At 48.2% G+C, this 24,244-nt stretch overlaps 1 protein-coding gene and 1 long non-coding RNA gene across 3 annotated transcripts; one reads left to right on the plus strand and one right to left on the minus strand.

Moving 5' to 3' along the window:
• Window positions 1-190: 190 nt before the first annotated feature.
• Window positions 191-3,924, minus strand: LOC140697325 (uncharacterized). The gene is made up of 2 exons (XR_012074254.1): window positions 3,385-3,924; window positions 191-822 (listed from the first exon to the last, which is right to left on the minus strand). It is a non-coding gene; the product is annotated as an uncharacterized lncRNA (long non-coding RNA).
• Window positions 3,925-4,096: 172 nt separating this feature from the next.
• On the plus strand, window positions 4,097-20,235 carry AKR1B1 (aldo-keto reductase family 1 member B). 2 transcript variants are annotated; one of them, XM_006216782.4, is made up of 10 exons: window positions 4,097-4,230; window positions 11,866-12,033; window positions 12,714-12,830; window positions 13,796-13,873; window positions 14,180-14,302; window positions 14,830-14,936; window positions 15,209-15,290; window positions 15,796-15,879; window positions 17,621-17,703; window positions 19,839-20,235. In XM_006216782.4, the coding sequence occupies exons 1-10, from the start codon at window positions 4,165-4,167 to the stop codon at window positions 19,879-19,881; spliced, it is 951 nt and encodes a 316-aa protein (XP_006216844.1). In that variant the 5' UTR covers window positions 4,097-4,164; the 3' UTR covers window positions 19,882-20,235. The 2 variants fall into 2 exon arrangements, with proteins under 2 accessions (XP_006216844.1, XP_072820539.1); XM_072964438.1 differs by lacking the exon at window positions 17,621-17,703.
• The last annotated feature ends 4,009 nt before the right edge of the window (window positions 20,236-24,244 follow it).

Raw genomic sequence — 24,244 nt, forward strand, 5'->3', positions numbered from 1 at the left:
AAATTTTAAAAGAAGGCCACTTATTAACTTCTTGGTCTTAGGCAAATTAATATTACCAAACCTCAGTTTCTTAAAAAGCCCCAAATGGGAAAGGAATGGAATCAGTTGTCTTAATCAGGAGGGTATAAGGATCAAGTCAGACAATGGGTTTAAACAGCTTGATACATGGAAGACACACAGAAAAGAGTGGTTGATACAATACAAGAATTTACTAAACAGCTGTGCTAAAAGTGACAAAATGTTCGCTTATCTCTCTCCTCTTTTTGCTATTCTGCAGTATCTATGAAGAAGGTTAATATTGACAGTTCTCCCCCAATGATGTTTGCCATCTAAACTTCATCTCGCAAACAAACATAAATAAATATTGACACAGCTCCCCAGTAGATCAATTCCCTGAGTCTCCATGGTCCATCCCACTCTGTGACTGGGGCTGAAGCCTCTGTCCTCTTCATATGATTCCACACTCTTTCCCTTTTGCCTCTCTCTGCTTCCTGCATCCAAAGGACCAACCACGGGTGTTCTCATTCCAAAAAGATGATTGCTCATCTGAGGGGACCAAAGGATGGAGCAGGCAGAGGTGGGGAGAAGGATGCTTTTGATGGCACGATAGGAATGCTCTCCCTTGGGTTTCTCCTGGCACTGCTGTCATCAGGTGCCTGGTGTGTGGTTCTCACGGTTTTCCTGCTACCTGAAATGAGGAGTAGTGACGAGGCCATGGGTTGGGTGGAGGGCGGAGTCTTCCAAACTGGAGGCCATGACCCAAGAGTGGATCACAAAATCATTTATCATGGCACCATGAGTGAATCAGGGTAGAAATCCATACTAGAAAAAGAAAACAAAACAGAACATGCAATATCAGAGTATGCCACACATAATTAGGATGAGAATTATTCTGTAGATCTTTTGTTTCTATTATATATTCATATAGGTCACAGGTAACCTACTTCTTACTGTTAAGTCACAATAAAATAACTTGAAAGCTGGGGGGGGAAGGGTATAGCTCAGTGGTAAAGTGCATGCTTAGCATGCACGAGGTCCTGGGTTCACTCTCCAGTACATCCATTAATAAATAAATAAATAGCTTAACCCCCCCTCCCCCACAAAACCCCATAACTTGAAAGCCACTGGTGTAGTCATTTGGGTGCTACAGTCAAACTCCTTAGGTTTAAATCTCGACCATGCCACTTACTTGTTATGAGACCTTAGCAATTTACTTCTCTTCTCTGTGCCTTGGTTTCCTCGTCGGTAAAACTGATGAATAATATTATCCACGGCAAAGAATGGTTATGCAGATTTAATTATTTAACACGTGTAATGCTTGTAGAATAGCGCCAGGCACCCAGTAAGCTCACCAGAAGTTAGCTATTTTATTATCATTATCAGCAGCAGCACCTTCATATGATGTATGTAAAGGGCCTAAAATGGTGCCTGAAACATAATGAGGGCTCAATAGCTGTTTGTGGTTGTGGAAGAGACTTCTGTTGCTTACTATGTTCAGCTATGTTCCGTCCTCCTCTGCTTTCTGGCACACAGGAAGAAGACACGTCCCCATCTCAGTGAAGACAGAGGCAGGGCTTTGCAACTAGGTCTGCCCAATAAATTGTAGATGGAAGTGATGTGTGCCACCTCCAGGCCTGAGCAATTCATTGCTCACTGGAGACTCTCCATTGCTCTTTTGCTCCCCTGAGGCAAACCCTGAAGACTTGGGTTAGGGCAACAGTGGAAAAATGTGGTCGTTCTAGCCTGGGGTCCTTGAGAGACTCTGAATCCTAGCCTACTGCCTCCTTTCACCTCCACCAGCCTGTGTGGACAGGTAGCATGTAACCTTTGTATGTCTGTTGACAACAGCTTTATTGAGCCATAATTCATGTGCCATAATATTCATCCTATTAAAGTATACAATTTGGTAGTTTTTCATATATTTCCAGTTACACCAGATTTCTTAGGACCTTGAATTCCAAGCTAAAGAGTTTAAATTTTATCCTATAGAAATTGAAGAGTTCATAGGAAACAGTCTTTTAATTGCAAAATGTGTTCATTAATGAAATAATCTGACAAATAGTATTCCCCATTACCTTTGGCTTCTTCCTACCTTTCCCATATGTTACATGTTGTTTTTTCATGTTTATAATCATGTCCCATTTATGACTTTGTTTTCTACTTTCACCTTAGCGTTATTTCATAGATCTATTTCTCTATATCTAGATTGTCTTCATTTTTAATGGCTATACCTTACTTATCTCTTGCTATCGTTGAACAGTTAGTTTTACTTTCTCTGTATAGTACTGTTTTTCGTATATACACCTGAGCGTGTGTGTGGGCGTACGTGTGTGTGTTCCTTTTAAATTATTTCCTCAGGATGAGATTATTGGTTCTTATGGCAGGATTACTGGTTCAGGGTTGATTAAGATTCGTATTGCTCTTGATAGGAATTGATAGAATGTTTCTGAGAAGAATTTCATTGATTTTTTTCTCAGCATAATTTTGATATGTGCACCAATGGCATTTTACAAAGATTACAGAGGCACTGGGGCAGTTGGGAGACTACCACAAAAGTACGTCCCAACTGTAGTACTTTTGTTGCTGTAGAAAATACACAGATCTGACTTTTCATATTTGATAACCCAGTTAGAATATGCCATTTTTAGCCAGGTACACCTTCATGCAGTCAACTCCTAAACTCAATCATCGTAGACACAACTTCAAAACCATTCATACTGAATCTATGTTCCTAACAAATGAGCAACCTGGTCATTCAAGGTATATAATTTTTCCACGAGACTAACCCTTTGGAGCAATCTCTATGTCAGTAGAGATCTTATATGTGGTGGCTTGCTGCTATTTTGCCACAAATCAAGGTCCCAGCTTTAGGCTCAAATTAAAACTCTACTTTTGGGGACAAATAGTATCAGAATTTGCCTACTAACAACAGTTTTTATAAAAGTCAAATGGAAAAATCTCTGGGCTAGTTCGTTTTGTACAAATTTTTCCTAGGGGGAGCACTTTTTAGAAGTCACTAAATGGAAAACTACCAGAATGGAGTTTAGGGAGGTCTGGTTCCTGAGTCATGACAGGGTAGATATAGTTTCTTGCATAATTAGGTGAAAGATTGGAAGGTGATGGAGCAGAAAAAGCAAGTTTGGGGTAGGGTACAGGATTATGGAGAGAGGTTGTTGGAAAGAAACCAAAATTGTCTTCAAAGCTCTTCCAGCGACTTTCCTTTGGTTATACTGGAAAACACTGTGTTTTCCTGCCTGCCAATTAGGACCGATTAATCCATTACTTAGCACTTCCTAATTTAGAATACTTGAAGTTATAAAATTAAAGTTAACTTTTCTTTTGTGGGTTTCTGCCTTATTCATCTAGAGAGGTTTGCTAACTTACCGTGTATTAAATTTGAGGCTTTGATAGAGTCTCACATTCCAAAGACTGTCTTCTGTGTCTTCTGGATCAAGTTCATCAGGGCTTCCTAACTTCAAGAGATGCTGGCTTTTGGAGGAAGGCTTGTTGAACCACACTCAGTGTGTACAGACGCAGCACACGGAGGGTGGAGGGTAAAGATAGCGCCAAGAGGGTACATACAGGCTGGACAAACCCAAACCTCAAGATGATGTTGTGAAACCAAGATTGCAACTCCTTTCTCTGGCGTGCACCTTTCTTAAAGCAAAGTGCGCTAAGCTATAGCAGTAGCGCGCTGGTGTGTTCCTACAAACTAAGGACCGGACATTGGTCAGTTTCCCAAAGAGCACGATATTGGGCTTGAATAGACAAACGTTTCCTTCTGGGCTCTTTTTAAAAATGAAACCAAAAATCCTTCCCAGGCTACTTATTTAAAGGAGATATGTTATTTTTGCTAAAGTATTCGCGTTTCCACGATCCACAGCTGTTGGCGGAGTCAGCGGGGCTCGATGGAGCGTGGGAGAGTGATCCCAGCGGAAAAAATCCGGTGCCACTAGGACCTAGGGGAGGAGCGTCCCTGCGGAGCCCCCCGGGCTAGCCGTGGCGCGGCATCCTCGGCGCGGGCCGGCCAATCAGAAGCCGCCTTTGCGTAGCCCGGCGCCTCTCGTACCCGCCCCTTCTGCGGGCCTCACGGGCTACTTAAAGGACCGCGCTGCAGCTGAGGCGGCGTGGTCCTCCAGCCCGGGTCTGCTGCGATCAGTAGTCATGGCCAGTCATATTGTGCTCTACACCGGCGCCAAGATGCCCATCTTGGGGCTGGGTACCTGGAAGGTAGGTGCCCTGGGGAGCGCGATCCGGGGCTGGCTTCAGGTTTGGCGCGGCCTGGGGCGAGGAGGGACCTCGAGTGTCCCTGAGTGGCCCGTGCTGCGGACGCCGGCTTCGGAGGAGATACGTTCGGACTGGTCGAGCCCCCGGCGGGATCGGGCCTGCCTCGCGGGGACCCGGACGCCGGGGCGGGCCAGGGGCTTTGCGTGGGGGACTTGAGAGCGGCCCACTGGAGGCCGACCCCGTTACCCCTGGTAGGTGGGATTCCCAGGCCGCACTTTGAATGTGACCTCAGCTGGAAAGTCACTAAGCGGGGTACTTCTCGAGGCCCCGCCGCTCTGGCCCCAGGTTGGAGGTCTGGAGCGACCGGGAGATGGAGCGGTGGAAGGTACTGGTCGCTAGGCGCCGACGTCTCTCGCCTAACGGCATCTGTGGCGCCTGCGCCTTTGTCTTTCTTCGAAATCGTTTGTCCTTAATCGTTTCCGTTTTTGCTCCCTCAGGAATAAGCGTCCCAAGGTAAGTCCCAAGACTGCAGATAATTAAGTTAGGTAGCACGAGTTTGCCCAGGACCTGCCTATTTACATGTCCCAAAACGCGCGGCGCCAAACCTCTGGAGCCTGGCGTAACCCTGGGGGGGGGGTGTTGTGTGCCGGACAGAGCATCTGGGCCCGGGTGGTTCCTTCCCGTGCAAAACTGCAAGCCGGTGTCGATAATAAAACTGCCTGCGTGCAGAAACCGTAACACCACTGAGATCTCTTCACAGCGTCCCCAAGAAATGGCTAGGAGTAAAAAGGGTAGTCTGATTATCTGAAAATTAGGGAGCCCATAAGGGTGGTGTTTGGGCGCTGAACATTTTTAAGCCGCTTGTAAGTTAGCTTCGGGCTATTGTATATTACATTCCAGAGCCATGACCCGGATTTTCCCAGGGACTAAGAGGGTGGGTCTGGGCATTGAGTATTTACACACAGGCAAGGAAAGAAAAGACAGGATGGGTTGAGGGCACCGCGAGATGGTTTGAAATAGAACAGAGGGTGCTGTTTAAAAATTTGCAGTGGAAAATTTGTAAATATATGGTGATAAAGGGTGGTAGAGTTGCATCACACAAAAAGTGTTTCTGGCCAAAGTGTTCAGAGTGTATGCGATTCGTGTTTCCTTCAGAACATCCAGTGGTGGCTCTAACGGTGTAATTGAATTATAGCCATTGTACCAAATTAAATTCCATCTGTCACAGGTTATTCTCTTGGAATGGATGCAAAAAGACACTTTCCTGGCAACGGCAAACTACGGTTTCTGTGATGAGGCAGTATAGACATACACGTATAACTGGAACACAAGTTCCACCAAATGATACTTAAACCTTGCTAGGCGGGATGCATTTTCCATATTTTTAGTCTAAGTTCATATTTTCAGAAATTATGGTCCTGATCTTGGGTCCATCGTTTCAAAATTGATACTCTGGAGTACATAAGAAGAAAAAGGTGATGAAAGAGGTTTTAAATCATTTGCTTGAGCACTTAACACCCTCCCCCCCAGGTATATATTTAACTAAGATAGCTCTATAAAATCTGTACATCTGGATCATTCATTCCAGCAGACCAAATTCGTTGAGGGCAAGGGTAGCATCTGCCTTGGTCGCAACTATTTACAGCACTTCTCACAGTGCCTGGTAAATAGTAGGCACCCCAAAGTTACATGTTGAATTAACGTGAAGAAGTAAGATAACGATTTTGGGGAGTGAGGAGATGAGGTTGTACAGAATTGTATAGAGGCATGGTAGAGAGGATAACTGAATAAATGATACAAGTATGGGCTTGGAGTAGATTTCTTTATTTTTTTAGCTAAAAAAGTTATAAGAATAGTGGTTAATACCTTCTCCCAGACGCTGGACAAAAAAATAGGGTGATCTAAATACCATTTGCTTATCTGTGTGAGAACTAGGGGTGGCTCTGGGAGTGGGTGCAGCTCCTCGTTCCCACGGCTCTTCCACGACATGGTGACTGTTGAATCCTCCAGACCCTTGGCAGGGCTCTGGGAGTCTCCAATCACCGTTCCGCTGAAAGTCCGCAGACTCACCCTTCGCTCTTGGGAGCTGAGGGTTTCAGGCCAGTGGAAGAGCGTCTCTGCCTCAGAGCCTGTGTGGCTTAGAGGCCATTTCTCCCTGGCAAGCTTGCCTTCTCTATTGGACAGTAAATAAGCCATGGGCGTTGTATTTCCAGGAAGCTGCTAAAACAGATTACTTCTGATGCTGACCAGTGTCCTGTTGCTGATAAGTGTTTTGACTTAGTGAGAAATTGTTAATAAGAGACGGCTGTTGTAACTCCCCCCCACATTCCAAACCTAGAAATGGAGAAACAGCTGTTTCTCAGCCCCTTTTCCATTATCTCCGCATCTGTCAGCTGCGCCCAGGAACCTTGAAACATTTTTCCCTAGTTGACCCCCCCCCATAAAAGTTCAGCATCACAGATAGACTAACTGTACATCTGTCTGTCCTGTGGCCCTTCGGTGAGCCACAAACCATTTTATAAGCTAAGACTTATTTTTGCCCCCAGCAAACCAGTTTTTGCCTCTTTGGAGGTGATACCGCTTCCTTTACGAATGCATGAGGTAGAAGGAAATGTGCTGGGAAGGAATTTCTGTCAGAACCCTAGGCAAGCTCGTAATGGCCCCAGAGCCCAGGCCAGGGAGAGGGGAGAGGTGCTGGCCTTGGAGCTAAAACGGTAGCTTGTTTTTCTGTTTACCAGCCTCATCTCCCTGCAGGCCTCCACCTGGAGTTCTTCAAGATGAAACAGATTTCAATAAGTCCTGCCAGTCCCGTCCCTCCCCATCTCAACCAAGTGGAGACAGCAGTGTCTTAGAATTCAGGACAGACTGATTCGAGTTGAGTGGAGGAAGTTAATCTCAGTTTTACTAGTTATGGGCTCTGATGTAAAACAGTGGCCACACTGGCTGTTTCCATGTGATAAGGCAACGAAAAGGATCATTCTTCAGCAGTCCACTCTTTATCATTTGAAATTGCAGTTTACATTATTAAACTGTAAAATGAATTTGGACATATTGAACACGAGCCAAATGAGGCTGGCTTGTCTGCATCAATGAAAAGTGTTTCTGTTGAGAGGGAGATCACACATTGTTGTCATTCCCTGGATTCTCCCGGATGCTTATTCTGTTGGCGTCTTCTGAGTGTGGCAGATTTTAAGCCTTGTTTAGACAAAACTGCCAGCTCCTGGTCTCCCAGTCTTGCAGAGGGGAAGCCTTGTGTGTAATCAAGGCCGGCAGGCTGACTCTCTCATGTCTACCTGAAGTGACTGGGACCGTATTGTCAATTGGTTAAACTGGAACGGGTTAAACCCTTCCAGTCGCCACAGTATCTTGTGTCACCTAACTTTCTGTTATTCGGGGGCTGAATTGGAAATCAGAATGTTATTTGTGATATGAGATAGGACAAATCAAGGCTCAGAGTGTTGCTTAACCCCTGCGCCTTCATGTGCGCTTCCACCATACCAAGGGGCTGGTAAAGCACAACCCCGGCTGGTTTTTGTAAATAAAGTTTTATTAGGACACATCTCATGACTTACGACCGCTTTGTGCTGCAGCAGCAGAAGGGAGCAGTTGTGACAGACCATTTGGCCTTCAAGGCCTAAAATAGCTTCTGTCTGGCCACTTACAGAAAAAGTTTGCCAGCTCCTCTCCCCAAAGATTCTAAGTAAATTAATAGGAACTTGGAGTACATTTTGAGAAATTCAGCCACAAATGTCTGTTTGACTTGCACCTAGTTGAAATGACATATTTACAATGGAAGGCAGAACATTATACTGTGGCATCAGTAGTATTTAAACAAAACCGATAATAAAAAATAAAATTAATTTCTCTTAAAGTCAGGTTGAGTTTCTCTGAAGAAAAGCTGGCTTAATCAAAAGAGGTTAAACATTATGTTTCAGTGACAGCTTTTCTGTGATACGTTACTTTTCAAGGCTTTGGAGGTAGATGCCCTGTTTCTTTATTAATCTAAGTTTACATCAAAAGTTGCAGTTACCTGTTCATTGCTCCGAGATTATCATTGGCGCACTGTTCTCATAGTTCTCACTCAGGATGGTTTTTATTTTCCCCCAAAGTGAAGTTTCCTTTGTTCCTGACCCCTTTTTCATTACAAAAGTATACCTGTTAACTGGAAAAAAATTTTAGAAGCATATTCTCAGAATAGTCCCTTCTTCCCAGAAATCCCCATTGTAAAAGCTGTGAAGGATTCAGTCTCTGAGATATTTTATTTTTACCAGTGACACTGTTTTATAATCTTTTGTCTTGTTTGGAGCAGTGTTTTTGTTGGTTTTTTTTTTTTTTTTTTTTTTTTTTGCTTCTGATTTGCAGAGGAATAGAGGGAGGGACATTATCTTAGAGTAACTAGCATGAGCTACAAGCACAGTGGAAGATGATTAGGTTTTAAAAGGAGTGTGTGTGTGTGGAAGGGGGAGAAACACACGCACACACTCATAGTAAAAGACTACCTGGCCTGGAAGTGTTACATGAGAAGGAAATAGGGAGTCCGAGTTTGTGGAGGTGATGGGGGCCTCTGAGGCGAAGACTTCTGGCCACATCACTTGGTGCCATCAACCCAGAATGTGGTTATGTTGCTGCCCAAGCTAGAACTTTGGAGCTGTAAGGACAAGGGGGATGGGCATGCATGGATGTGCCCCAGTCACAGGGCAGATTAGTGGCAGAATCAAGTTTAAAAAATGATTTTGTCTTTAGGATTTATAATTTGATTATTTATAACTTGAGTGTTTCTTCTACTGATTTTCTGCACATTTGCTCTTAGATGACAGATATTTTCTTTCATCTTCTTCTCAAAGTCTCAATTTGGACCACTGCCTTCTGTTTGCAGTTTTTAATGTGGACATGGAATGGGGAGATGGTATAATCATTCTCAAGTTTATTGAGCGATTTTTCACCGTGAGGTGGCTGCTTCATTTGTGATAAGGGAAGTTAGTTTCTTTCTGGGATGAGTTCTAGATGGAGATAATTAGTATTGAAGGTAGTTGTGGATTCTGGTACATTTTTCATCCCAGAGAATGATTTTGCAAGCCGAGGAGACTTGTCCTCTCCCTGAGCAGTGTCTCCTGCCTCTTGGGGTCCACCCTGGAGGACGGACCTCTTGTCAGAGCCTGGCTCTCAGGTCCTGGTGCCAGGGTTTGCATCCTGACATCTCTTACTGCACGATCATGGGCCAGTTTCCTAAGGTCTCTGCACCTTAGGTTCCTTATCCACAGAGATAATAGTGTCTGTATCAGGGCTGTAGTGAAGAGTCAGTTCAATAATACATTTAAAACTAGTGAAAACTAATGCATAATAAATGGGAGCTGTTGTTATTTTCAGTTTGAGCCATTGTGGGCTAAACATCCCACTGGTCCCTTTCCATTTTGTGACATGATCTGCCCTGGCACGAGCCTTCTAGAAACCAGTGTGCTGCCTCAGGGCCAGCCCTGGCGCACCCAGCCCAAGTGAGAGCCAGTGGCCCCAGACAGCCTTCCCCACTGCTACAACGGTGTCTTTAAAAACGGAAGGCTGGCCCGTAGTGTCCATTCACAGGATTCTTGTTATGAATTGCCACAACTTCTACAAATTTAGTTTGTAAAATGCCTAACAGTCCTTGCTTCTGTTTTTCCTTACCCGTTGGAAGCAGTTTGGTCTCAGCTTCTCAGCACGTGCATCTCCAGGGAAGGGTCAGGGAGCGGCAGCTTCTTCGTGACCTCCTGAAGGCTATTTCTGTCCATGGCTTCTCTATAAAAACATCACACAGACTTTTTGTAGTTTTGTGTCCATTGTTCAGCAGCCTTGATTATCCTACTCTGCACTCTTCTGGTTCCAGGGAACTGAATAACCAACTTAATCATAAGCAGGAAAAAAAATGTGTGTTGGGGATTCACCGACCTACACACTGATGTCAGGTGTACGAGCTGCAGGGCTGTAAATGATGTGACCAGGGGCCGTCTCTCTCATCAATCCTCATCTGTATCTCAAGCAGTTCTCCTCTAGCAGCTCCTGGCTCATGCGTTCCCAGCACAGTGACCCCAGCAGAATGAAACCTTGTCTTGGTAGTGCCAGCTTGGGCCTGGCTTGGGTCATATCTCTGTTCCAGTCACTGTGTCTGATGCAGTGTGTAATTAGGCCAAGCCTGGGCAAGGTGCCCGCCCCTCTGCCTGGGGATGGGGGCTGTGAGGTGCTGGGCTGGCACAGTACAGGGCTCCATAGACAAACTCAATCAGGGTGCTGTCAAGCCTGGGGAGAGTTAATGTGTGCTGGCAGACAGTTCCCCCGCCTGGGTCACTTACCTCTTCTCTTTCTTGGGAGGGGGAGTGCTCTGCTCTCACCACTCACATCAGCAGTAGCTGCGCCCAGAGTCCAGAGGGAGGCCGTGGTACTCACTGTCTTCTGGATGTGCCAAGGTTCCCTGCTCTGTTCCTTAAACCGTGAAGGGTGGGTAAGGCTACAGGTGCAGCTTGTTGGATCCTGCAGGGAAACAGGAGATTGCCAGATCGTCTGAAGCTATTTCCTGATCTCACACCTGAGGTCAGCGTCTCCCACCTGTCCCCCTGCTCCGTCTGTGGTGGCGAGTGGACTGGGCGAGCTCTCAGGCTCGAATCACACACTCCTCCGCCCTCGCCTGTTCACAGCAGCTGATATCAAAACAGCAGATGTCTGCAGCTGCTCCTGCCCTGGGGACTTTTCCTGGTCATTCTTTTCTACCCCAGCTCTCCAGAGGAATGCGTTCTATTCACTCAGTGGTCCGTTGCACACGTGTTTGTTTTTCACCTCTCTGGTCCGAGCAGAAGCATCGTGGAGATGAGTGGATGTGCAGTCAGTCTGGATGCTAGGGGAGCTCCCACGCCTGTCCTGCTCGCTCAGATGCGCAGGTGGTCCAGGCAGGGGCAGCCGTTCAGTCTTTCTGCAGCTCTGACCACTAGCCAGATGGTGGTCTTCCACAGCTCCTCTTCCCCCTCCTGTCAACTCATTTCTGCCCACTGATGCCTCCCAGGGGCCGCCTCCCGTCTTCACCTCTTAGAGCGGTTCTTACACAGGGAGATTGGAGCACAGGCCTTGGCTGTGCACCAGTGGTGGTCTTAACTTTGATAATCTCTTAGATCTGCTTAAAAACAAGTGATGGCCAATATCAGAATCCACTTGTAAAAGGAGAAAATAAACCATAAACAGCCACCAACAGAACTCAGGAACCAAACGGGAATTGGGGTGAACATTTATGGCTGTTCTGAAATGTTTTGAGCTCTTTGAAGGAAGTGGTATCCCCTGTCTTGGGGTCCTAGTAGACTGAGGCAGTGGGGGCTTTCTTTACACTGGTTTGTAAATCAGTAGATTCTGAAGAAGCAAGGAAGTGGGAGGCTTTGGCCCATCTTCTTATGGCGATCTGGGTGGCTAGTAAGTGGTTGTCGGATTTTCTGAAAACAAAGCAACATGGCATTTCACCTCGGGACGTTCAGAAACCTCCCTGGCCTGCCTTTGCTGACCTTAGAGAAATGGGAGCCTCTGAGGAGCATGCGTTCCCGCTGCCCTTCTTCCTGGGTTGTATGCAAATTGTGTTTGGTTTGTTTCAGTTTTATCCCCACACCTTCCGTTTCCTGTTTCTTTCAGTCCCCTCCGGGCAAAGTGACAGAGGCTGTGAAGGTCGCAATCGACCTTGGGTACCGTCACATCGACTGTGCCCACGTGTACCAGAACGAGAATGAGGTGGGCTTGGCCATCCAGGAGAAGATCCAGGAGCAGGTGGTGAAGCGTGAGGACCTCTTCATTGTCAGCAAGGTACCACCCTGAGAGTTCTCGTCCACGGTCAGCCAGGGGCAGCATCAGCTCAGGGGCCAAGGCCACAACCTCTGGTGCCTCCTGATAACGACCTCAGTTATCACCCGACCAGCGGTTTTTCTGGGGGAACGTGTGTTGACGCAAGGCTGTGGAGGCCTCCAGAGCTCGCCTGTCCATGGCCATCTGTCTGTGGGGTGGTCATTGGTTGGAACCCTTTGCAGATGGGGCTGAGGCTGTGGGTTGGCGCTGCCTTTCCAAGGAGTTCTCTTTGAGGCCAGAACCTGGTTCCCATCTGCAGACTGGGTCTCCGCTGCTGGCCACTGTCTTGTACTCGGAGGCTGTTGGTGCCCACTGGGTGGGAGTGAGGCTGGCTCCACGAAGACCAGCCTGGTGGGACAATAGGCCTGAGAGCTCGCGTTTAACGCCTAGGGTCGTGTTTAGTTGCCTGTCCATTATATTATGCCTTTGGTTTGGTCCTTTTGAAGGGTTTCCTCGACCTGATTATCCAGCTTCCTTTGGAAAGTTGGGATCCATGTGTGAAGTGGAGCCTCCCTCCCCACCATTTTCAGTGTCATGGTGAAGTGGGGGTTGTGGGGAGAGAAAGTGAGCCTTGGAGCCTCCGGCTCCCGGCAGGAGGGAGCCTCCCCACGCAGGGCTGACGTGCTGTCTTGTGCCTGCAGCTGTGGTGCACGCACCACGAGAAGGACCTGGTGAAGGGAGCCTGCCAGAAGACGCTCAGCGACCTGAAGCTGGACTACCTGGACCTCTACCTTATTCACTGGCCCACGGGCTTCAAGGTATGCCCGGGGCGCAGGTTAGGTCAAGAGTGGCTAGACGCTGTGTGTGTGTCCTTGCTGCGCTGCTCGAGGTGTGGTCCCAGCACCAGCAGCAGTGGCATCACCTGGGAGCTTGTTAGAACTCAGTCCAGGCCCCACCCAGCCCTTCTGAATCCAAACCACGGGTGACTCACGCCCATTTCGGAGTTTGAGAAGCACTGCTCTTTGTCATTTGCTGACTGTGGAACTTAAAACTTAGTGACAGTGAATGTGGCTCAGGTGACATTTCTGCACACAACCATAGGCATCATCAGCTACTGCCCCACCCCCGTCTCAGGCATGCACACGTGTACCTGTTCGTGCCCTGAACGTGTGTACGTGTGTGTTCCTGCATCCACACACGTGCCCCATCCTGCGGAAGCTTGATGGACTGCCTTCACACAAGGAGAATTCTAGAGTTATTAGGACCTTTGCCTCCTTTCTAGCCACAGGCTCAAAGTTTTCTGCTTTGTCAACCAGCTTGAAAGCCTGCACATGTTACCCTGTGGCTCTTATTTTATTGCACGGTGGTGTATCCGGACCTGGCTTTCATCCTTTGTTTTTCATGTTAAAGCTGGTGAGGCTCGGCTAGGTTTTGGTTTTGTAGGCGAGTCGTCCAGCCAGGATGCAGGCCTGTGAATCCTGGCCCTGAGTCCTTTCCCCGTCCACACACTCCAGCCCACAGCAGGCTCATTGCACTGACTGTCCACCTCCATCTGATGGTCACCTCCAACCTGTTTATAGAAAAAGGGTCTGGGGATTTCTGGGATTGTCTGTCATTTCTTTTTCACACTGACATGGGTTTGCTATTAATTATCATCCAGAAACTTAGCCAGCTGTTGTAGGTTAGAATAACTGTATTAGAACGTGACTCTCAAAGCTGCAGCTCCTCGAGCAGATCTGGGCAGGTCTGTTACTGACTGACGGATTCTGGATTGTTACCACAGCCTGGGAAGGATATTTTCCCCCTGGATGGAGATGGCAATGTGATTCCCAGTGAAAGCGACTTTGTGGACACCTGGGCGGTAAGGCAGCCCTGGATTTGGCTTCCCCTTCATTGCTGAGCCCCGTTCCCCTTGTGAGCAGACCCGATGTGAGTGATCCACTCTGCTGTTTCTGTACTTTTTTATTCTGTCACTGTTTGTGCTCTCCCTATCTCATTAAAGCCAGCCTGGCTTATGTCATGGTGCCTCTTATCTTCCCAAAGATCTAATTTGCTGACACTGAGTAGTCAGGGCAGGACTTGTTAAACTGACTGGTGCGAGAGATGCTTCTGATCCTTGTCCTTTCGGGCACATGTCAGCAGCAAGCAGACCCTCTTTGGTCTCTAGGCCATGGAAGAGTTGGTGGATGAAGGACTGGTGAAAGCTATTGGAGTCTCCAACTTCAACCATCTCCAAGTCGAGAAGATCTTAAACAAACCTGGCTTAAAATATAAGCCAGCGGTTAACCAGGTAGCATCCGGGGCGAGGAGGCTGGTGTGCGTGGGAGGTTGTCTTGTTACTGTGTGATCCTGGCAGTTACCTCTTCTCTGTGTTGCCTGGGGAGCGGCTGGGAGGGAGGCGGGTCCCTGGGTGCTGGCAGAGTCCTGGTTTATGGTTCAGAAAGATGGTGACACATCTGAGAGTGAAACTTGCAGGAGAGAGATGGTTTGAGCCTGGCTTGTGGTGACTCAGGGCCTTGAAACAAGCTGTGCGCAGACTGAGATCCTCAGACCTGTCACAGCTGATAAATGCCCAACGCCAGGAAAAATCCTTAGGGTCCATGGCCACAGAATGTTGGTAACAAGATTATTATCGTTAATGTCAAGGTTGCTAGCTGGGAACCGGAGACAGTTGTTTCAGCTCATCTGGGAGATAAGACACTGGTTACACATAACTTCCTGTCTAGGGAGGCAGGGGACTTATTGTAGGGTACTTCTTGTGCGCCCCATCCCCCATGCCCACAGTGGCGCCGTCAGCCCTCTCATTTGCATCTGCAGATTGAGTGCCACCCATACCTCACTCAGGAGAAGTTAATCGAGTACTGCCAGTCCAGAGGCATTGTGGTGACTGCCTACAGCCCCCTTGGCTCTCCTGACAGGCCCTGGTAAGTTTCCACAGGATCATGTTCTCTTGTCGGTGAAGATTAGGAATGGTTAAAAAGAAAAGTTCAACATCACAGGAGATGCTTCTGGGCTGATTTGTTGGTGTTTCTAGTAGCAAGATGCCTACTCTTTTTCTGGAAGGCTGGGAGTTTGTAACCGAGCTCTGAATTGGGAGGAGACTGGTGGGCTGCCCTTGAGGTCGATGGGGATTAGGGTTAGGGTTGCCTTAAGTGGTGGTGATGATGGTTGCTCACACAGACCATCCTCTCCCCAGGGCCAAGCCCGAGGACCCTTCCCTACTGGAGGATCCCAGGATCAAAGCGATTGCAGACAAGCACAATAAAACCACAGCCCAGGTACAGCCACTTCTAGGCACTCGTGACTGTTGCCAGAACTTCCTGCATTTGTGGTGGTTCCCATCAGCCAGGAGGGAGAAGGGACCAAGCCCAGTCAGGCCCTGCCTGGATGTGTGGCATGGGCCCCGGCGTGTGTAGTAGGAAGGACGCAGACTGCACGTGGCCTGGGGCTCACAGGCCCCTGCTGCCTTTGCGGGCTGCCAGGAGGTCAGCGCTGCCTGCCTTGCTGCTGCCTGTGAGGGCCTGTGCCTGTGCCCCTGGAAGAGTGCTCGTCTAGGCTGGGTGCTCCCAGGTGGTGGAGGGACCAATGACCCTGGGAGATTGGGAAGCACCTGGCACAGAGGCCGAGTGAGGGCTCTGGGGTCAGACCCTGTCCACCCTGAGCCCAGTTTCCTCATGTGTAAAGTTCCGGGATTTCTTCTTCTGGTGATGGTTGTGTACGAGGAAGTGAGCTGTAAGTGTGTAGCTCCTGGTGTACATATGCACTGGGCGCCTCTGTTCGCAGGTTCTGATCCGGTTCCCCCTGCAGAGAAACCTGATCGTGATCCCCAAGTCTGTGACGCCTGAACGCATTGCTGAGAACTTCCAGGTAAGGTCCTGGCTGGTGGGCCCAGGCTCTCCGTGAGAAGCGGATGGTGGCGAGGGCAGGGGGCCTTCACAGGGCCTCTCATCCCTGGATTGTCTCCTGTCCCTCGGTTGTCACGTGTGCACCGCCTTGCCATCTCCCCTTAGTCAGAGAGCCACCTCGGGAGCTGCAGTGAGCACACCGTGGGCTTGGACAGTCGTTCCTCCTGGGCGGAGGTGCTGTGCTGGGGCGGCCTCGTGCTCAGGCAGGCCCTGGGCCTTGGGCCCCCGCTGCACATGCACATACCCGTGCTGAGGCTCCACGGGGACTCACCACTTGCCAAGAAGTGTTGCTCTTGAGTGATTCCGCCTGGATTTATCTCGGGGCTCCATTAGTTTCTGTGCCTTAGTTTCCCCGACTATAGAATGATACCCATTTCAAGGGCTGTCATGAAGATTGAATAAGATCAGGGGCTTTGCATGATGCTTGGTACCTTCATGAGCCTGCAGGAAACACTGCTGTGCTGATGTGTCCACGGCCTGCAGACACCTCGCAGGGCACCTGTGAGGTGTTCTGTGTGGGCCCTCGGAGCACCTGCCAGAGCAGAGCAGACCTCCTGACATCGTGCCCCGCGCCCGCATGCCTACCTCTCTGCCTTTCCCACGAGTGTCGGGAGCTGGCCAGGGGAAGAGCTCTCCAAGGGGGTCCCCACGCCTGTGAGCCTCCACTGTCACTGAACAGAGTAGCTCGGCAAGGACCCCTCTGTCTTCACCTGAGCTCTGGTTTCCAGGGGCTCTGTTTCCACAGCAAACAGCTGATTTTGCCTGTTCTGCTGGCCCCGGGCCGTGGCTGTAGCGTGTGCTACTGGTCGCCTGGGAGATGAGGACGAGGCCTGGGGAGAGTGGGGAGTTTACTGCTTAGTAGGGGAGACAGATAAGGTGGTAAAATAGTGACCATGAGAAACACATATCCTGCTAGATGGATTTTTTTGTTTCATATTTTATTTTTTCAAGGTGTTAGAAAAGAAACATTTTTAAGGCCTGATCTCTCATGCTAACATAATTTTGAATCTTACTGTGTTGTCTTTGCACACGTTTGCACAGCAGTCATCACAGAGTACGTGGCAGACTTTCCTTCTATATGTTCTGTGATCACCCAAGCTGAGGGCCTTCCTCAGATCCCAGGTGGATCAGGTTCTCCACCTGACACACCTTTCTTGTCTTCTCTGTCTGTTAAGACCTTATCTGGCTTCTTAGGCCCATCTCAGATACCATCTCAGTTGACCACATCCTTTAGCTTCTCAGCTGGAATTCACTCCTGGCTCCGCTGGACTCCCAGAGTACTTTGTGTAGCATCTTTCGTACTGTGTGCAGCACACTATTCCTTGTATTATGGCTTTTCAATTACCTCCTCCTTTGCTTCTTTGTAAACTGAGGCAAAGACACCCATCCATCACTCTGTTCAGCACTGGTGCTTGTTACAGTGAAAGTGCTCAGCAGAGCTTCTGAAAAGTACTGAATGGAAGAAAACATATCATTTTCCCTGGAGGTTCTGAAAGGGAAGGTCTGTTTTCATTGTTCCATATAGTCCCCAACCAAAACACGTGCATTCTCTGCACAGTAATGTAATGAACTTTCTCTGAGTTTAGTCTGCCTTCCTGCCCTTCCCCGCTCCAGGCAGCATCTCATCAGTGGTCCTGCCTGGAGCTGCTTTCATGTGTTGGATCTCTATCCACAGAGCTTACTGGAATCTTTTTTCTTCTTAGGTCTTTGACTTTGAACTGAGCAGTGCAGATATGACTACTTTACTCAGCTACAACAGGAACTGGAGGGTCTGTGCCCTGGTGAGGTGAGTGAGGCCCAGGAGCATGTCGGATGGCCTTAACGTCCAGGTCCTGCTCTCGCAGTGGCTCTGACTTGTGCACATTACTTGCCTTCCCCTCCGTTCAGGGAGGGAACATCCACACCTGTGTCAGCTGAGCTGTTCATGGCCTGGGACGTGCCGGGGGTTCTGTCCTAGATGTCTCCTCCCACCCCGTGTGCTGTTGGCCTAACCTGCAGTAACCACAGAGACTGACTCTGAATTTTCAAATTTTAGGGGCTCATCTGAAAGCAGATGATCCCAGGTACCCCCGCCCCACCCTCTTGGAAGAACTGGCATGTGACTCTATCTGTGATGACTAGCGAATGGAGTTTATTTGGAAGATTATGGAGCTTGGGGCTCACAATCCTTCCGGCTCTGACACCCATAAACCATGTGACTGAATCACTCAGTCCCTCTGACAGGCAGTGGCACCTGAGGCCCCTCCAGCTGGTGCCTTGTATTCCTTCTGATCTGTAGTTCGGGATCTAAGGCAGGGGACAAGGAAGGGTTTTTTGTTTTGTTTTGCTTGTTTTCTTTTCCTTTTCCTACTACTACGTTAACTAACCAAGTTTCAAGCTCATTTTCTGCTTTCAAGAAGAAACTCCCCATTTTACAGTGGAGACTCCTCTCTCACTATTTTTATCGTCCAAACTCTGTTTCTTCTCTGTCTCCTTTGGCAGTTACTCTTCTAAGCAGAATCTGAACATTCCCTAAGACGGAATGTTCTCTTTCCAGCCTCTGTGCTCTCTCTCTGGCGTTTGCCCCACTGGTGCGTCCCACCATCGCCCCGGCAGGGATCCGCCAGACTTGCATCTTGGATGGTAACACTCTCCTGCGCTCCATGCAGGCACATGCCTGTGAGCATGTTGCTGCCACTCCACAGCCTCAGATTCAAAATAGGCCACAAGCCGGGTTTACCACTGGCCCTTTCTGATGTCCCTGATTTTGTGTGAGTGGTTCTTACCCTTTAGACATTAAAATCATCTTTGATCTAGTGGGCAAGGGAGAGCGAAGAGAGAAGTGAATCAGTCACCAGGTTCTCCTGTGAGAATCTGCTCGTTCATTCAGCTTCCTTTCTCCTTCCTGCTGCTGACACAGTATTGAAAAGGCTGACAAACCACAGAGGTTTTCTGATTGGTCCCTTTATGTATAGACTCCCTCCACTCTGGTGCAGTTCTAGAAGCAGCTGTCACGTGGTCCTGGGGGCTACGGATGTTCAGTGGGTTAGGATTGGAGTAGGAGGGGGAGAAGCTGGCTCCAACATTTCCAGGTCACCTCGGAAGCTTTTTCTAACTGTACGTTTACATACATGCATACACATTGCCTCTTTTTGGTGATTACTGGTACACTGAGCCTCTGTGGCTAATGGCAGTGTTATATTACTCAGGTTTGATGGGATGCCAAGAATGAAAAAAAAAAAAGGCAGGCCATGGGGAGCTTTTGAAGGGCTCTAAGTATATGAATAAGAGTTACATGCCCCAAGCAGGGTTCACCCTGGGCCTTTCACACTCTGCCCAGCCAGTCTTTCTGACCCTGTTGCCATTACATTCCCAACACAAGCCACCGGCCCTACCAGACGGGCCTGTGAACCTCGACAGATATTGCATCTTTCCACCCCCTGGGTCAATGGTCCACCCTGTCCCCTCTCCCTGTGTTTCCTGTATCAGGTCCTCAGCTACTCCTCTGGCCTCACTTCAGCCCCTGTTGATACCAGAAGGCTCCTGGAGGTGACCGTGGCCTCTGGCCCCATGTACTCCAAGCACTTACTGTTACACGTCCAGGCTCTTAGCATCTCTTGTGTTGTTATCTCCCTGTTACCATTTAAGGCAATAAGATGCTCTCTAGTCCTGCAACTAGACTGAGTTACCAGGAGGAGGAGCCGTGCTAGGCACAGCGCTGGGCCCACGGGGAGGGTGGGGTCCGTCACCCTCGTGCCCGCGGAGGAGCTCCTTGGCAGAGGACGTCCCCGGGTGCAGACTTGTGATCTGCAGTCTTGGAATTGGCTTGTTGCCTCTGGGGCCTCTGTGTCCACCTAAGTGAGACACGGTTTCTGTCTTTTTGTAATGACAGTAGAAATCTCTTCCTTGAAAAGCTAACGTGTTCCTGTTTTCTCCTGACAGCTGTGTCGCCCACAAAGATTATCCCTTTCACGCCGAGTTTTGAAGCTGCGGGTGCTGGCCCTTCCCCAGGTGCGCTGGTTCCCGCTCGTTTTTCCCATGTGTAGTACAGCTTGGCCTTTCTCCGTCAACGGTGGGTCAGCAGCTTACAGACAAACCAGCGGGGGCCTGGCCAGCTTGGCGTCGGGGCCGAGGAGCAGCAGCAGTAGATTAGAGTCTCCTCAGTTTTCCTTGCCCTTCTTGTCCAGCTGCGGAGACTGCAACCTGAATACCCTTTTCTAAGTTGAATTTACAGAGTCAAAATAGTGCCTCTAACAGTTGGATTTTGACTGCTTGAAGCTGTAATCGTTTCAGTTAGACTTTTCCTTGCCTCAAATAAAAAGTGCTTTTTTGAATTTGATGCTGTTCATTTTGTTTTGGTTTGTTGAAACAGTACACCGCCTTCTGTCCCCCTCAGCCTTCCTGCTGGTGATAGCCATAGAGCCGGCCGCTCAGCTCTGCAGCAGGAGGGAAGACTTGGCGTCTTTCCTTTCGGGGGGACCCCTCCCTCACCCCAGCACTTCACCCATTCAGTTTTTGGGTGCGGGGTCTCATCAGAGACACCTGGGGGCCTTCAAGTGCTAGTGTGTCTGGTCCTCATCCCTGGAAACTGATCTGATTGGTCCAGGACAGCAAGAGTTTGCAGGATCTCTGGGTGCTTCTGATGTGCAGCCAGGGTGAGAGCCACAGCTCTGCAGGGCCGGGCCCGGACACAAGCCCGTTCATAATTTCACAGATTGCTTGGTGATTCCTCCTGCCTGTGAAGGCCAGGGTCCTTTGGTTGCTAGTACTACACAGCACCCTCACAAGGAACTGCTTTCCTAAAGCTCATTGTCTGGACCAGAGGGAAGAAATGCATCAATAACGGGTATCAGCTTGGGCCACCATAACAAAATACTATAGACTGGGAGGTTTGAACAACAGAAATGTGTTTCTCACAGTTCTGGGGAGGCCTGAAGTCCAACGTGAGGGTGCCAGCAGGGTTGGGTGCTTAGGAGGGCCCTCTTTGTGGCTGTGGACAGCCGCCTGCCTGTGTCTTCAAGTGACTAAGAGATGGGTGAATGCCTTAAGTAGGGTTATAAGAGTAAAGGCCCTTTATTTTTCAAAATGTTGCTGCTTTTTAAAAAATTAATGTTTTCTTACCCAAAATTAAACTGACAAAAGGCCAGGAAGGGGATGTTGAGCTGAGGTTTTAGAAAGACAAGTCGCCTCACTCCTGCTTTGTTTGTGGATGATCATAGCCCGTTACTAAGTGACATCTGCTTTCCAGGTCATCCGTGTGTGAGATACATCCCAAGTGTGTTTGGTTGGGCGACACTGGTTGTAGGGCCTCAGCCCAGGATGAAGGGAGCAGCCTGGCCCCTGAGCAGCTGGGGTGGAGCCAGGTGGGGGATCCAGAGCACCCCCACGGTCTGCAGCTCGTGGCCTGGCCGCCCTGTGCCTGGGCCCCTCCTTTCCCAGCACCTACTCGTCACCGTGGTTGGCTCCTCTGCTGGGTAGGCAGGTCCCACTCTATCCAAAGTCAACCTGCAAACCTATCCAGTCACCCTCTAAATCATCAAGAGCAGAATATCACTGTATTAACAGTCATGTCAAGTCCTCTGTGATCTAGTCCCAAACCCTGTTTCTCCAGGTAGTCAAGAGTTGGCTTAAATGTACTTTGGAAAAACTTTGAGGTAATCACTAGTAAGACAGTTTAAATCAGATGCCTGCCTTTGAAATCCCTGCTTAAAAACACTATTAAAACAAGGCCATTGAGGTTTGCAGATACTAACTACTATATATAAAACAAACAAGTTTCTACTGTATAGCACAGGGAACTATATTCAGTATCTTGTAATAACCTATAATGGAAAAGAATGTGAAAAGAAATGTATGTCTGTATACCTATGACTGAGATATTACGCTGTACACCAGAAATTGACACAATGTTGTTAACTGACCATACTTAGAAAAAAGAAATTAAAAAGTAAAGCACCCAATACATTGGAACTTAAAACAAGGCCATTGAGAAATCGGCAAGAAGCACAAACAAGACCAAAAGGCCCTCTGCTAGCCCTCCTCCCTACCTTCTGTCAGACCGGTCTCCAATTATATCTAAGCACCTGTCCCTTGCCTGCGGTGGAGGAAGAAGAGGAGGATCAAAGCCTGTCACAAAGGACTGGTTCTGTATTTGGAAGATAAGAGTACTTGCAGTGTTACGGCTGGATAGATAGACACCAGAGGGTCTCATTCCCAGTGAAGAGCGCCTTTCCCGCCTTTGTGGAACTAAAGCCCCTGCACCTTCCTGGGCAGGTTGCAGCCCAGCCTCAGGACTCAGGTGGACTCCTGGTCACTAATGCAGGGACCCTGCAGGGGCCAAGTTGTTGGGAGTTACAGAACAGTGCTGGCCCCCACTTTAAGGAGCTTTGTTGGGACCACCAAATAAATTCATGAAACAAACGGAATTTGACCAAAACAAAGTTCCAGGCAAAGTAGAATTAAGATAACGAGACCAACTGAATGATAGAATGAAATTTGGTTGAATTGCAGGGGCGATTAAGACCTGCCCTTGAAAATCTGCTCTGAACAATAGTGATGCAGATTGATTTCAGACAGCATGGTTCCTCAAGGTCTGATCTCACGTTTCTCAGTGTTATGTTCTTCATGTTGACACAATTGCCAAACAGGCTGTTTTAGCGCAGTGTCCGTGGTGCGCGCTGGCGGAAGCGGCCCTCGCAGGCTTATGATGGTGCTGCCGGCAGAGCCCTGGGAGGAGCCCAGCCAGGGAAGCACCATCAGTGTTGGGTTCAATCCAGGAAGGCTTCCTAGGGGATTGGAGGGACTGCCTGGGGGTTCATGGCTCCTGGGGTCCAGCTCCAGGTCACACTTATTCTTTCTGACCCTGGAACGCATCTTCTAGCTGTGCTCCAAGGAAGACTTTCGGCTCAGGGTCCTGGAGGGAACCTTCCTTCCCTCCCCCGGAGTTTGGCTTCCCAGATCCTCCTCCAGCCCAGCTTCCAGCTAAGCCTGAGGGAGCACCCATTTCTGTTCTCCTCGCCCTCCTGTCTGCAGTGCCTAGAGCTGTGCCTGGACAGAGTAGGTGCTTAGACCTGTCAGTCGCACGTACAGGTGAGTTAATGCATGAGCTTACAACTGCTAACTGTTATTATCCCATTGGCAGATGAGGAAACTGGGACACAAAGAGAGTCATCGAGCTGAAATGGGGGAGCTCTTTCTGCACGAGGGCAGTTGGACCCCCGAGTCGGCACTGTATCTCTGGTAGGCTGCCACCTACTATAAAGTAGAAAATACACACGCAATGGTAAAAATAGGACATATCAAAACTTTTTGAGATGAAGCCAAAGCTGTCCTTGGGAGTCTTACAATTAATGGAGTCTTGTAACCACTAAAGAAATTGAATAACTAGTTAAACATCTTTCCATAAAGAAAACACCAGACTAAGATGGCTTTATAGGAAACATTGCTACGAAAATTACAGACTAATCTCACCTAAGATAGCTGTGGAAATCCTAACCAAAAGTTACTTAATCACATCCAATAATGGATAAAAGAATGTTGACTGATTTTACCACAAGAATGCAATGCTGATTTTAATATTAGAAAATCATGAATCTAATTTGTCACATGAATAAAGGTCTGTGTATGTATTCAAATATAAAAATATTTTATAGAATTCAAAATGTTTTTATGATAAAATCTTTTGGCAAACTCAGAATAGAAGAAAACTTCTTTAGCCGAGGAAAGGATATCTATGTATGCATCTCATAAATTTATCATGGCATATTTTCAGAGTGTACAAACTTCAGCCATGTGCTTCCATGTGAATGGATCACAGAAACAGGATACTGAGGCAAGAAAAGCTAATCACAGGAAAATACATACATTAAGATTCAACTTATAGCAAGCCTTCAAATAGGCAAAACTAAACAACATATTTTTAAAGGATATAACCCCAAGTCATAAAACTATAAAGAAGAGCAGGAGAATGATTTATCCAAAAGTCAAGTTTAGGAGTTGGCAATAGCAAAAGACCAAATGACCCAATTTAAAAACGAGTGGAGGACTTGAAGAGACATTTTCCCAAAGACATACAGCTGGCCAACAAACACATGAAAAGATGCTCAGAATTCCTAATCATCAAGGAAACACAAATCAAAACCACAATGAGGAATCACTTCACACCTGTGAAAACAGCTATTAAATAAATGCTGGCAAGAATATGGAAAAAAGGGACCCTTGTGCACTGTTGGGGGGTTTGTAAATTGGTGAAGCCACTATGGAAACAGTATGGAGTTTCTTCAAAAAATTAAATATAGAGTTACCGTATGATCCAGCGATCCTACTTCTGGGAATACATCCTAAAGGAG

Source organism: Vicugna pacos, chromosome 7, assembly GCF_048564905.1.
Source record: "Vicugna pacos chromosome 7, VicPac4, whole genome shotgun sequence".
NCBI lineage: Eukaryota > Metazoa > Chordata > Mammalia > Artiodactyla > Camelidae > Vicugna > Vicugna pacos.